Genomic DNA, 14,381 nt, shown 5'->3' with positions numbered 1-14,381 from the left:
ACTTTATAACTCAACCATGACACGTGTCAGAAAATTGTGTTCTGGGAAACAAGCTTCCATTGGAGAAATAGAGGAGGTTTTAAGATAAGAGATGAACCCATATTTTCTAGACTACAGGGGTAGTCTAATAAATTTCTAGAGAAGGAGGTGAAATTTCCATCCCTGGAGATCCTTGAAAATTGCACGCAGGAAAGATCTGGGAGGAGGACTGAAGCATCACACCTATTTTGGGGCGCACAGATAGAATGACAAACGATTCTGTGATTCTTTGATGACTTGGCCTGGAGGAGAAAAGACTGAGGGGAAACAGGAAAACAGTGGTCCATGCTTTCTGTGGGAAAACAAGTCATGGGAGCTTAACCTAAAGCCTTAGACATTTAGATTACATTTTACGGTTAAGGCTTTTGAGACCTAGGCTGTGAAATCCTGTGGAAATCTGCAAAATAGAAGATTGATTTGTGTGAGACCTGGAGTCAACTCTGTGATTCTGTGGCAGGGAAAAACAGTATTTTTTAGAACAATATTTTAAGAGAATTATTCCAACACACTATATTCAGTGTACTCTAAAACTAGTATTTTCAGACACCAAGCCTCATCGCAGCTTTGTGGAAAGGAGTGGGGAGTAGATAACAGGTGTGAGGTCCTTTCTATGTAAATACTTTGCAGGGTTGTGTTACTAGATCAGCAGCCAGGGGGTGAGAAGGAGTCTGGGACACAGCTCTGCCTTGCTGGGTCAGCCTTGTCTTCATCACTGACCCTCTTCCCTGTGAAAATGCAGAAGGTGGAGGGGAAGAGCTACAAAAACCCTGTGCAGTTTCAACATTCAGCCACATGATGTCACAATTGGATTTTTATTTTCACTGTGCATTTGTCTCCAATAATAGATGAAGGCGTTTTCAAAGCCGGAGCAGAGAGGTCTGAGACACGGGGAGCAGCAGAAGTCCAAGAAGATGAAGACACTCAAGTTGAGATCCCAGTTGACCAGGTAGTCCCCACGTTTTAAAAAAATATATGTAAGCTGATGACCACTTTTTTCTTTCAAGTTTTGTGTTATCTGCTCCAGGCTATTACTACGCATATGCTGGTTCAAACCTCTCAGGTGCTGGGTGGCCAAGTGACCTACAACATGCTGTCAGGTCTTCCTAATATTCCTACAAAGAATAGCCATTTGGGCTGTCCTTTAAAAAATTTTAAACTTTTTTTATAATCATAGAAAATGATGTAACTTAACAAATAGCGTTGAAGAATGAGGTGGATTGGGGTAAACCATGAGATACAGAGAGGGAGAAAGTTTGATAAAGAAAAAGAATATTGGGAAAAAAAAGAATATTGGCTGGGGATTTTTATCTTGAAAAAAGTCCTCCATTTAGAAAAGCAATTTTTAAAAAATGCTGTGATATTCTCTCCTTTAAGGTCCTTGGAATTGTTGTGGGTGGAATTTATTTTTCATAAAATAATTGCTTAGACAAATACAATTTGCTATGTGTGTCTTGATTTCAGACCAATGGAACACTGTACTCATAGGAGTGAGAGAATGAGACTGAGTGTGTGAGTGTGTGTGTCTGTACATGTTCTTGTAGAAGGGATGAAGTAGTGTTAGTGTTGGTTAAATGATGCAAAAAATAAGTCAGTTAGGCTTTTTAATACAATTCAACCAGATTTCTTACATTGCTAAATGGAAGATGGGAATTGAGTTGGGGAGGGGGAAATCATCACCCCAGGTTCAGGGGAATGAGAAGTCACGAGGAATTGCCACTTGTCCTCTGACTATTATGGTATTTCCTTTTCGGAAAGCAAATTTCACAATCCAGCAGGTTCCATAGATGATCTTCTCAATTATATTTGTCTTAACAGTGTGGCAGTGAAATTGCCGCTCGATTATTCCACAGGCATTTCCCATAAGCATCGCCTTCCTGATGAAAAGCCTAATGTGTTAAAAATCACACAGATTTCAAAAATCCAATTTATTACCCAGGATTAGCTACAACTCATAATTTTTCATAAACTCCAGTTATAGGTATTTTTTTCCCTGAGGGAAAATGGAATTTTAAGTCTTCTCTGAAGCTATAATTAAATGTTACATTTTAAGACAAAGAAGACTAATCATCATGTCTATTCAGCCCCTGACAGCTGCCCCAAAACAAGACGAATGGATTCCAAAGTCAAAACGCCAGATATCAAGAGAGAAAAATCTTACCATTATTACCAAAAGAGAAATCTCTTTGTTAAAAATCACTTAACATGTTTCAAAATCTGTGCTAGGTATTTCTTTACTTGTAAGTTTGGTATTGTAGGGAAGTGGGGGAGCTGACGGATGGAATGGTCTCTGATACTACCAGAACAGCCTGGGATAAGTGTGTGCAGAGCTTCGTTTCTTATCTGACTGGGGAGGGTTAGCTTATTAAAATACAAGTATGGAGAGAAAGTGAGTCAACGGATTGGTAGAAGCCAGGCAGCATCAACAATGATGTTGGTTTGAAGGAAATAAAACTGGGTAACAAAAGGTCAGAATTCCTTTCTTCTTTGATCCTATTAATAATAGAGCTGGAATTGGCTAGCACATGTGGCTGGCAAGACATACTTAGGGGGGTCAGGTGTTAGAGTCATTCCCTCTATGGGCCGGTGAGCTTTTGCTCCATATCCTAAGCAGCTCCATATCCTAAGGTGTGGAGAAATGCGTGGAAAGCTCCATTATAGTTAGAACAACTCTGAGGATGGACTCTCATGGTGTTCTTTGTGAAGCGGTCGGTACCCTTTACTAAGTACCTACCAAGCGCCAGGCATCGTCCCAGGCACTTTTATCTCATGTAATTGTGTTGACAGCCCTGAAACATAGGTCTTATCACCCCTATGTTATATATAGAAGGCACGTGAGCTCATGGCAGGTAGAATTGCTTGTCCAGGATTGTACCATTACATAGAGGAGTTTGTTTTTGAATGCACGTCTGTCCAATTTCAAAGTGTATGAATGATCCAGGGAAAGAGTATTAAATGCAACAACAACAAAACAAAAACAAAAACAAAAACAAAACTCCAAAAGCCAATTATTAGATTAATGAAGGAAAAAATTCCTGCATAAGAAAGGAAAATGTAGTCGTCCTATACTACTTGGCTCAGCTATACATGACACTTGCATACACTCCCTTTTGGGCCATACCTAGTTAACTTCTTTGGACTGATTTCCTTTCATCCAAATGGTTCATATTATGACTTTAGTCAGAGGGCCATGGACAAGCGTGTGTGTGCATGCGCGCATGTGTATGTGTGTGTATGTATAAATATCATGTGTAATTGGCCAAGTAATTTATCTCTGCCTGAAAAGCAGATCAAGTTTTAGAGGTAAATATTGCTAGGAGCCAATTCTCCCCTTGTGTTTCTGCATATCTTATGAGCAGAGAGACAGGTTGCCTTTGTTCTGGACTATCTTTTCTTTTTTTCCTTTTTTGGACTGTCTTTTCAAAGATGTTTGAATTAGCTTGGAAGACAGATGTAGTGACTTCCTCTGGAACAATCATTGTCAACTGGAGGCAGTCTTGCCTCTAAGGGATGTTTGGCAATTTCTGGGGACATTTTTGATTGTTAAAACTGAGGGAGTACTCCTGGCATCTGGTGCGAAGTGGCCAAGGATGCTGCTAAATATCTTGTAATGCGCTTGACAGCCCTCACAACCAAAAATTATCCAGTCCAAAATGCTAATACTGCTGAGATGAGAACCCCTGGTGTCGAGCAAAGGCCAGGTTTGTTTATTGTCCGGTATAATAAAGATAATGTCTTCCTGTGATGCAAGGGTCAGGGAGATTTAGTATCTATTATAAAAAATATGGTGCCATCAAACCATATGCTCAAAACTAGTCAAAATTGGGAGCAGCTGGGTGGCACAGTCGGTGTAGGATCCGATTCTTGGTTTTGGCTCTGGTCATGATCTCAGGGCCTGGGATCGAACCCTGTGTTGGGTTCGTGGAATCTTCTTAAGACACTCTTCCTCTCCCTCTGCCCTTCCCACTCCTGTATGCGTACTCTCTCTCTGTGTCTCTCAAATAAATAAATACATCCATCTGAAGAAGAAACTAGTCAAAATTGCCAATGTTATGTATGTTCTGGCACAATAAAAGTATTCAGAAAAGATTGGGTTCTTTCCATGGTGATATCCTGGCTACTGCTCTTGTTGTGAGCAATAAAGTTCTTTGTCTCTGACCCAGGAGTCTCATGTCTTTGGCCATGTCCATGAAATCATGGCAGGCTAATGAGTAAGCTTGTAAGTAGGGTAAAACTTCAGACCTTCCATAGGGCTTGCCTCTGCTGCATGGTGTGTGTATGTTTAAGTGCATGTAAATGTGGACTAATTGTAGCTAAGAACATGGCTCAGCTCTGTCCCGATGTTCAGACTCTTGTCATTTTTTAGATGATCTTGGATCTAATACTACTCCCAAACCCATGGGAAACTGAAGAATGGCACTTTTTAAAAAATGTATTTGAGGAGGCCAGAATAAATATTGTTTCTCAGGAGAGAGTTTAGGTCTAACAAGAATAAAGTACTCTTTTAAAAATTAATTTTTTTTGCATGCACACTCCCAATCAGTCTGATTTCTCCTAAGCAGTGGAGCAAGTGGTTACATCCTGGCACTGGTGACTCATGTGGCACTTATAAATTGATGCTTTTCCAAGCTAAGGAGGTAAGAAATGAGCCTGCTCCGAGTTAAGTAAACTGCCTCTAATAAGATCAAGTGGAGAACCCACCATCATCTCAGAAACCCAAGTAATCAAATATCTATAAAATAGGCAAATAACAAGTTATATTTTGGATTTTGTAACATTGTAAAAGAGGGCAGAAGATGGGGATAGTCACTTTTGAGTGGTTTCAGATTATTTTATAGCTCTCCTCATCCATTTGCAGTTAATTTTAAATAGTAAAATAATGAGAATTACAAGATTTTTTTATGCTAAGTAGTTTCATTAAATAACATTTTATTTTATTTTTTTTTAATATTTATTTATTTATTTATTTATTTATTTATTTATTTATTTATTTATTTATTTATTTATTTATGATAGTCACAGAGAGAGAAAGAGAGAGAGGCAGAGACAGAAGCAGGCTCCATGCACCGGGAGCCCGATGTGGGATTCGATCCTGGGTCTCCAGGATCGCGCCCTGGGCCAAAGGCAGGCGCCAAACCGCTGCGCCACCCAGGGATCCCCCTAAATAACATTTTAGCTATATCATGAACACTGGAGCAGTGAAAGCTTTTTTTTTTTAATTGGAGATTGTGATATATACACTTCTTGTTTATTTAAAATATCATTAACCATTAATAAAGTTACACATATAATCTTTTTTAGAATTTAACAACAATTACAGCAAAGGTAGCAATGGCATGCCTCACCCCTTCTCACCTGGTTTCCTGTTCCACAGAGATAACCCATGCGAACCAGTTCCGTTCTTTCTCGTAGAATACACCATGATATTTGTCAACCATACAGCCTTCCCTCTCTTCCATTTTAATACCTCTGAAATCTTTGGATTTTTTTTTTTTTTTAAGATTTTATTTATTTATTCATGAGAGACAGAGAGATAGAGAAGCAGAGACACAGGCAGAGGGAGTAGCAGGCTCCACACAGGGAGCCCGATGTGGGACTCGATCCTGGGATTCCAGGACCACGCCCTGGGCTGAAGGCGGGCACTAAGCTGGAGTCACCCAGGGATCCCAAAATCTTCGGATCTTAAAAGTGATTGCATGTCATCGTTTAATTGGCTTTTTCCCCTCTTATTCTAAGAGGTACATAAAATAACGGACATCCTTTTAAATAGGTGATATCTCCAATTTAATAAAATAAGTTTCTTGATTTTAGTTTTCAGATTTAGATATGATTAACGTTATCTCTAATGCCCCTGGAAGACGGTTATTTAAAACTCTTACTCTTCCCACCCACCAGTAAGGCCACATGCCCGTGCGCTCGCACACACGACCCTCTCAGTTCTCTCCACTCTGATTTTGTGATGATTTTTGGTTAAGTCAGTATTTAATCTGCATGTCATTTTTACCATGTCAGCTTTATTATTGTTAGTTGAGCCACATAGTGGACTCTTGTTACATTTCCTGAGTACCACTCTCCTCCTCCTTCCTATTTTAGTACTTGTCTTTTTTATTCATTTGCTTAGTTTTCTGTGTAGCTATTACCAAGCCATTTCTAGACTCTGCTAGGCAGTTGACTTCCTCTTACTCTATGCAAGCATGTGCAGTGATGATACCGTTTCAACTTCATCTTTTCCTCGGACACGTCTGTCATTCATTTGCCTCAGGCTGGTTAGGTATTCTCTAGATCTGCTTTGTAGAGTTATCCTGGTATTTTTTTTCTTTACCATTATTTTGGGAATTTCCTTCACTTCTTTAGGGGATGGCTCTCTTATTTCTTGGATTCCACATCTTCTTTCTGGTTACACCTTCATTTGTTGTGGAATTCACCCAAGTAGCCTCCTGGGAACAGCTGTATGGGAAGCACCTGGTGTTTCAGGCTTTCCAGGTCTGAACATGTCTTTTTCTTTTTCCTTTATTATTATTTTTTTTAAGATTTTATTTATTCACAAGAGACACAGAAAGAGACAGAGACATAGGCAGAAGGAAAAGCAGGCTCCCTGTGGGGAGCTTGATGAGGTACTTGATCCCAGGACCCCAGGATCACGACCTGAGCTGAAAGCAGGTGCTCAACCACTGAGCCACCCAGGTGTCCTGAACATGTCTTTTTTTCTACTAAAACTTGACAGTAGGATGGCTAAGTATAAAATTTTAGGTGAGATAATGATTTCTTGGAGAATTTTGAAATCACCACTCAGTTGTCCTTTCCATCCAGAAGGGCAGAAGGGAAGTTTGATGCCATTCTATTTCTTGAATCTTTGTAAATAATCCTTTTTCCCCTCTTTGGAAGCTTTAAGGCTCTTTTTCTTTGTTTCTGCTGTTTTTTTTTGTTTTGTTTTGTTTTCTTTTTAAAAAAATTTTTTTTTTAATTTTTATTTATTTATGATAGTCACAGAGAGAGAGAGGCAGAGACACAGGCAGAGGGAGAAGCAGGCTCCATGCACCGGGAGCCCGATGCGGGATTCGATCCCGGGTCTCCAGGATCATGCCCTGGGCCAAAGGCAGGCGCCAAACCACTGCGCCACCCAGGGATCCCTGTTTCTGCTGTTTTGAAAATTTCCAGTTATGTGCCTTGGTGCAGCTCTTTTTCCTTACTGGACTTGGTACAGAGAGGGATTTTTTTTTTTTTTTTAAGATTTTATTTGTTTGAGAGAGAAAGAGAGAGAGACTTCTTAGACTGACCTTCCACTTATCTCTCCTATGTTCCACCTCTATAATTTTTTCTATTTTCTCAACTTCTTTTAAAATAAGAGATCCTCAGCATTTATCTTCCATCTCTTGTTTTTTCTTGTCATAATATTTTTAATTTCTAAGAGCTCTTTCATATTCTCTGAATATTCATTTTTATAGCATCCTATTCTTGTTTTATGGATGGGATATCTTTATTATCTCCAAGGATTCATCTACTAATTTAAACTTTCTTTTCCTGTACTATCTCTGTTTCTTTTGAGTTTCTTTGTTTCTTTCTAGGTTTTGATCTCTGTCTCCATGTTAGAGGTGTTCTTTGGCTGCTTGGTTAGATTTTTTTTTTTTTTTTAATTGAAATATATCTGACATGTAACATTTTATAAATTTAAGGTGTATGTTTGGTTAGATTTTAGGGTGAAGCATTAGGGAAACTCTATGCTTATGGGCACAGCTCCTCAGGTTGGGGGAGTTCACTGCAGGGTGATTGGTTTTTGCCATTTCATTGGCAGACCTTCATTTTTCATTGTTGTTTTGGGTTGTCTCTTTTCTTTGAATGGAATCTTTCCAGTATGTCAGCATGACCATGGGATGGGGACCTTGGGATTTTGTGTTAGGTAAAGAGATTTATTCTTGGTTTCAATAGGTGTCCTAGGTGCCCTTGTTCTCAGCTGCACTGAGTCCAGCTCCCTTGTAGTTCAACATCTTTAGAGAAGAAACCTCCTGTATTTCTCAAGGGCGGGGGTGGGTGGGTGGGGAAGAGTGGATCTGGGGAGTCTTTCTGCTTCTTTTAAAGACTCTAAGCCAGTCCCCCTATTTTTAGTCACACTGACCCCTATTTACACCACTTCTTCCAGAGAGAGATGGTGCCGCCAGTCCCTCAGCCTTCTATAGGTCCTTCAGCATGCAGAGGTTTGCTTCTTGGATTCTCCTCCCACAGGAGCGAATTTTAATGGTATCAGTTCTGCTGTTACTGGCCCTATATCTTTTAGCTTTACTGTTTCTTGGAGTTTGTGGCTTTTATTTCCTCTCCAGGCTTCTGTACCCATACCGGTTCATTCTTTTAAAAAAATTGCCTCTATTGACAGTTTAGAGGGACATCAGAAGGGAGCTGAGGAGAAAAAACCCTCACATTTGTTCAACTTGCCATGTTTAACCAGAAACCACTTCCACACTAATTCGTCACAGGGAAAATAAACGGTCTTTATAGAATTTCTGCTAGTGATGGAAACTGGCAGTTTGTGACCAAATCTCCTAGAATCTTCTCTGGCTGGCTTGGGGCTTACAGGATCTCCTTACTACCCCAGATACTCTTCAGCATCCCAAACCGCAGCACATCATGTTATAAACACCCGTCCTGGATTATACACTTATGTCATTTGCCCAGAATCTGGGGGCATTTGAGCTTGTGATCATTACACATAAAGAATACGCCATTAAAAAATCTGGAGTTGAGGCACTTGGGTGGCTCAGTTGGTTAAGCATCTGTCTTCAGCTCAGGTCATGATCCCAGGACCCTGGTATGGAGGCGGGGGGGTGGGCTCCCTGCTTAGCAGAGAGTCTGCCTCTTCCTTTCTCTCTGCTCCTCCCCCTGCTTGTGCTCCCCCCTTTCTGTCAAATAAACAAAACCTTAAAAAAAAAACAAAACAGATGCTGGTGCAAACTTCTTATTTTGCCATCAAAGACACGAAGCCCTATCTTCCCACAGAGCCACAGCCTGTTGATGAGGGAGTCCACACAGGCACCCAGGGCTCCTAGCTTCTAGCTTGGAACTCTCTCTCTTTGAACACCTTGAGGAAGGGCAGTGGGGGAGATTAGGGACTTCTAGTTTTCCCACAAACAGCAACACATTCCATCTGTGTGGAGGGCGACTCAGCTATCTCTGCCCTCACTGAAGTGAGAGGGATCATTGTATAAACAATATTTCCACCATTCTTTCTTCTCAAGTCCTCTCCTCTCTGTGAATCACGTTCACGTTTGCTGCTGCAAGCGTCGTGCACAGCTGCAGGAGTTAAGATGGGGTGATCTGGCTTCTTGATTTCCCCGTGCATCATCAACAAGGCTGTTTGTGACATCCCGTTTGTAGATTTGTGTTTACTTGGCAGAAATGGTATTAAACATTAAAATATAGCCTTCAGGGATTTCTGATGTAAGCAAGAGAAAATCAACATTTACTTCTAAAGTGAGAGAACTTAATGGAGATTTTTTTTTTCCCCTAATGATGACTAAAATATTCTCAAGCTATCTAAATATAAGTTTTCCGTGTAGTATGTGTTCCCCTCTGGGTGTCTCAGGAGCATGGGGAGCTCCATGGGCTCAGGTGAGCCACTCTCAGCAGGTGGCTGGCCAGAGCCTCACTCTGCTGTGTCCTTGCAGGGTCACATCGGTGAACATAGCCACCTTTTGTGTAGGTCACGGTACTTCAAACCACATCTAAACCTTTTATTATTTTTTTCTTTTCCCTCTATGAAAGCTGAAAACGGGGAAGCAGTCCACTGCGATCATGAAAAATTGAAACTGATTATTTCAAAACACCTCATTCTTGGGGTGGACATGACTTTCAGTTTCCATGGCAACAGAACTAAAAACAAGTAGGGTGACTTCTGTATCTGCAACGCCAGGGAAATCCACAGAATCTCCTTCCAGAAGAGCCAGAAACAATCCCTCACTCTTTCCCAAAGCGCAGATGTGCTTGTGAATGGTACATGTGAAGAGGAAGAGGAGGTATCTGAGGTTGTCGTTTTGGTGCTCATCTCCAACTCCTGGTAGGGTGTGCTTCAGGGAGGAGACCTGTGGTTAGGGAGGATACTTCAACTAGAAAGTTCTAGCTGGTGCTGTTACCTGAGATAGCAAGAGTCTTAAACCTTTAACGTCTGTTCCTCAGAGAATTTTGACATAACTATAAGACAAACCAACATTCACTTCTGAAGTGGGCAGAATGTCAGCTGTGGTCTCTGATTAGATGCCGTCCCCATTTCTAATTTTCGGTGCTGCTGCGGCTGTCAGAGGTGTGATGTGAGTTTAAAGTGCAAGTCATTCGAGCAACCCCAGCTGTCTGAGAATACCATCCAAGTAATTGATGCTTTCGACATTTTGTGACTCATTTCCATATAATTTCCATATTCCATCTTCCTTCTTCATACCACTCAGGAATCCTGAGTTAACCTTCGTCCCCGCACGCACATTCTCTAGGAATCCTGAGTACTTACGGTTTCCCCTGAGCCGTCCCCACTAGGACGCAGCAAGCGCTAATAACTATCAGACCTTTCCTGACTTGTCATACAAATCAGCCATTATCTCAGGCTGCCCATTGCAAAATAAGTAGTAAGAAATGCATATAAGCCAGTGCAGGCAAGAGACATCTGGAATGCCAGCACTGATGTTGTATTAAGGAGAAATATGGAACATTTCTAGTGGAAGTTTTTTTAAATTTTTTTTTTAATTTTTATTTCTTTATGATAGTCACAGAGAGAGAGAGAGGCAGACACACAGGCAGAGGGAGAAGCAGGCTCCATGCACCGGGAGCCCGACGTGGGAATTCGATCCCGGGTCTCCAGGATCGTGCCCTGGGCCAAAGGCAGGCGCTAAACCGCTGCGCCACCCAGGGATCCCCTCTAGTGGAAGTTTTTAAGAGCAATTGCTTATGGTAAATAATGTGCTTTTTTTTTTTTTTTTTTTTTTTTTTTTTAAGAGGGAGGATGGGGGAAGGTTAGAGGGAGAAGGAAAAAGGAGAATATATATATTTTTAAGATTTTATTTATTTATTCATGAGAGACAGAGAGAGAGAGGCAGAGACACAGGCAGAGGGAGAGGCAGGCTTCCCGAAAAGAGCCCAATGCGAGACTCCATCCCGGACCCTGGGATCACGACCTGGAGGGGAAGGCAGATGCTCAACTGCTGAGCTACCCAGGCATCCTGAGAAGGGGAATCTTTCTTTTTTTTTTTTTTTTTTTAAGATTTATTTATTTATTTATTCATGATAGACAGAGAGAGAGAGAGAGAGAGAGAGAGAGGCAGAGACACAGGAGGAGGGAAAGCAGGCTCCATGCCGGGAGCCCGACGTGGGACTCGATCCTGGGGCTCCAGGATCGTGCCCCAGGGCAAAGGCAGGCGCTAAACCATTGAGCCACCCAGGGATCCCGAGAAGGGGAATCTTAAGCAGACTCCTTGCTGAGCATGGAGCCCGATGCAGAGACTTGATCTCACAACCCTGGGATCATGACCTGAGCCCAAACCAAGAGTCCTATACTCAACCGACTGAGCCACCCAGGTGCCCCTAAGTAATGTGCTTTTTGAAAGGTAAAAGTTCTTGGCTTTCTTATAAAAACTTCTCTGTTTAAGGGTACATACTATGTGTAGTTGTACACGTGTGTGTAACGTGTCTGTTATTGTAGCTGCTTTGGGGATGTTGAGGTCAGAAGGGCCTTGAGGCTGGAACCATTTAAATGACTTCTGTGATCCTTGTTGCATTATTATGTACGTTGGTTTAGTGAGTGTCTTGGAGAGGGTATAATGAATACCCTTCCTTGATTCCTGTGAAGCATGGAAATTGTGCTTTATACAGGACGTAGGATTCCACAGTTATTCATAGGAATCGGCTAGTCCTGAGATTTTAGGATGGATGTAATGTTTGGAGGAACAATTCCTACTCAAAAACTAGTTCTCTTAAATTTTAGTTAGTTGGCTAAAATTTGAGGTAAATGTCAGGGGAGAAGACTTGAAGTATAGGTGAAGTATCTTCCTGATATTGTTGCCTTTGCAATGAAATGCTGTGTCTCCTTTTTATTACGTGACTCTTAATGAACAGGGTAATGTCATCAGAATAAATCTTGCAGAATTGTCTTTATGGCTAAGCAACACTCTGTTGATAGTCAAGTCTATTTTCTCCCAGCTTTCAATAAAATTGATATTTTTTTAAACATAAAAAATACTATTTTTATTTAAAGAGGCACTATTTCAAGTCTATTTACAATTATAAATTTTAACCAAAAGTGCTTTCTGGAGGGATGGCTCAGTGGTTGAGTGTCTGTTTTGGGCTCAGGTCGTGATCCTGGGGTGCAGGGATCAAGTCCTGCATCTGGCTCCCCACAACAAGCCTGCTTCTCCCTCTGCCTGTGTCTCTGTCTCTCTCTTGGTGTCTCTCATGAATAAATAAATAAAATATTAAAAAAAAAAAACCTTCCCAAAGTGGTGGTTTATTTCTGACCATACCTGGAGAGTACCCTGTAAATACGAGCCTTGTCACCATCATCTGTCCCTTCCCAAAGTGGTTTATTTCTTCATACCTGGAGAGTGCCCAGTAAATATGAGCCTTGTTACCATCATCTGTCCCTTCCCAAAGGCACATATTGTGCTGGTTTTTACCTGTAGGAAGCATATTTGTGTTTAATTCAAGACAGTGATATGTAATACCATCGTAAATGTGGCAGTGGATACAAAGGTGAATAAGGAAGCGCTCTTGCTTCTAGAAACTTCCAGAGGGCCTCTGCAGAGCCAAGACTGATATTTCCCCATTATTTCATAATCATTCCAAATATCTTTCAAGGCGTCTACTTGATAGCAACTTTGTGTATCACATAAATAGTGTATAATCGCACACGGTAAGTAGAGTGTACTGATGGAATCTGGCAGGTGTCATGAGAGCACAGGTAAGGCATGGTGAAAGGAAGAGCATTGCAGGTGAAGATAGAGAGAACAGAATGAGTTAATAGCGTGGTGCAGGGGACAGGCCAGGGCTCCTTTCAGCCTTTTCCACAGAGGGCATTCATTCTCCCCTGTTCCCCAGCCCCCCCAGTACTTATGTCTGGGAAGGTCTGGGTTTGTCCTCCCTACCCTGCCACATCCAGCCAGCCCTCTTCCCTTCATGAAGAGCCCAACATCTCTAGTTTGTGCTGAGGGACTTTTAAAGGAAACAGTGTGGAGGGGAGAAGGAGGGAGAGAGAGGGAAGAATATGAATATGAACATGAACGCCTGTGGAGCTGAGGAGAAAATGGAGGTAAGGTGGTCTTGGTGAGCGTAGTGGTCTGCCCAGCTGTGAAACAAAGTACCCCAGCTGGGTGGCTTCTGCAGTAGACATTTACGGGGTCCCCCATTCTGGAGGCTGGGAGTCTGAGATGGTGTTGGCGGGTTGGTTTCTTCTGCATGCTCTCTCTTCAGCTGGTGGATGGATGTCTTCTCCCCAAGTCTTCACATAGTCTTCACTCTGTACCTGTCTGTGTCCTAATCTCTTGTAAGGATCAGTCATGTTGGACCAGAGCCCACCCTGTGGACCTCATTTCAAGTTAATTACCTCTTTAAAGGCTCCAACTCCAAATACAGTCACCTTGTCAGAGGTTAGGTCTTCAGCATGTAAATTTTGAGGGGACACAGTTCAGCCCCAAACAGTGAGAACGTGGGGTTTGTTTAGGCAGAGGCAGCATCTGCCTAGTACATGAAAAGACCAATATTCAGGGATGCCTGGGTGACTCAGTGGTTGAGCATCTGCCTATGGCTCAGGTCCTGATCCTGGGGTCCTGGGATCGAGTCCCATATCAGGCTCCCTGTGGGGTGGACAATCTCAGTGGACCAGAGTTTTAAATATCAGTTTGCATTTTTTCAAAAGATTTATTTATTTGAGAGAGAGAAAGAGAGTGAGAACGAGCACAGGGGGGTAGAGGGGCAGACAGCATCTCAAGCAGACACCCCACTGAGCATGGAACCTGACATGGGGCTCCCCAACATGACCTGAATGGAAATCAAGAGCCGACCCCCAACATGACCTGAATGGAAATCAAGAGCCGACCACTTAACCAATTGAGCCACCCAGGGGCCCCAACATCAGCCTGCATTTTAACTGTATTTACCCATAAGGGCAAGACTGTCGCTAAGTGTCTTCTATGACTTTTTTTTTTTTTTTTTTTTTTTGTGGGAATGAGATTTGGAAGGGAGATTGCTCTGAGTGGCCCACCAGAACACAAGTTCATTAGTGTAAACCCTGTGCTTGGCTTTTTCATCAGACAACCCCTAGAATCCTTCCATCCAATGGCAAGAAAAGTGGAGTGATGCCAGTAATAAACACAGATGTA

The 14,381-nt window shown here is 41.9% G+C and overlaps 1 protein-coding gene across 1 annotated transcript in view; it reads left to right on the top strand.

Annotated features, from left to right (window-relative positions):
- The window catches only part of DCDC2 (doublecortin domain containing 2), a 167,420-nt gene that overhangs the window by 137,372 nt on the left and 15,667 nt on the right, over nt 1-14,381 (top strand). Inside the window, 1 exon segment of the mRNA XM_038584270.1 lies at nt 885-985. Coding sequence (XP_038440198.1) covers nt 885-985 — 101 coding nt within the window.

Source organism: Canis lupus, chromosome 35, assembly GCF_011100685.1.
Source record: "Canis lupus familiaris isolate Mischka breed German Shepherd chromosome 35, alternate assembly UU_Cfam_GSD_1.0, whole genome shotgun sequence".
Lineage (NCBI taxonomy): Eukaryota > Metazoa > Chordata > Mammalia > Carnivora > Canidae > Canis > Canis lupus.
This window is presented reverse-complemented; position numbering and strand designations above follow the sequence as displayed.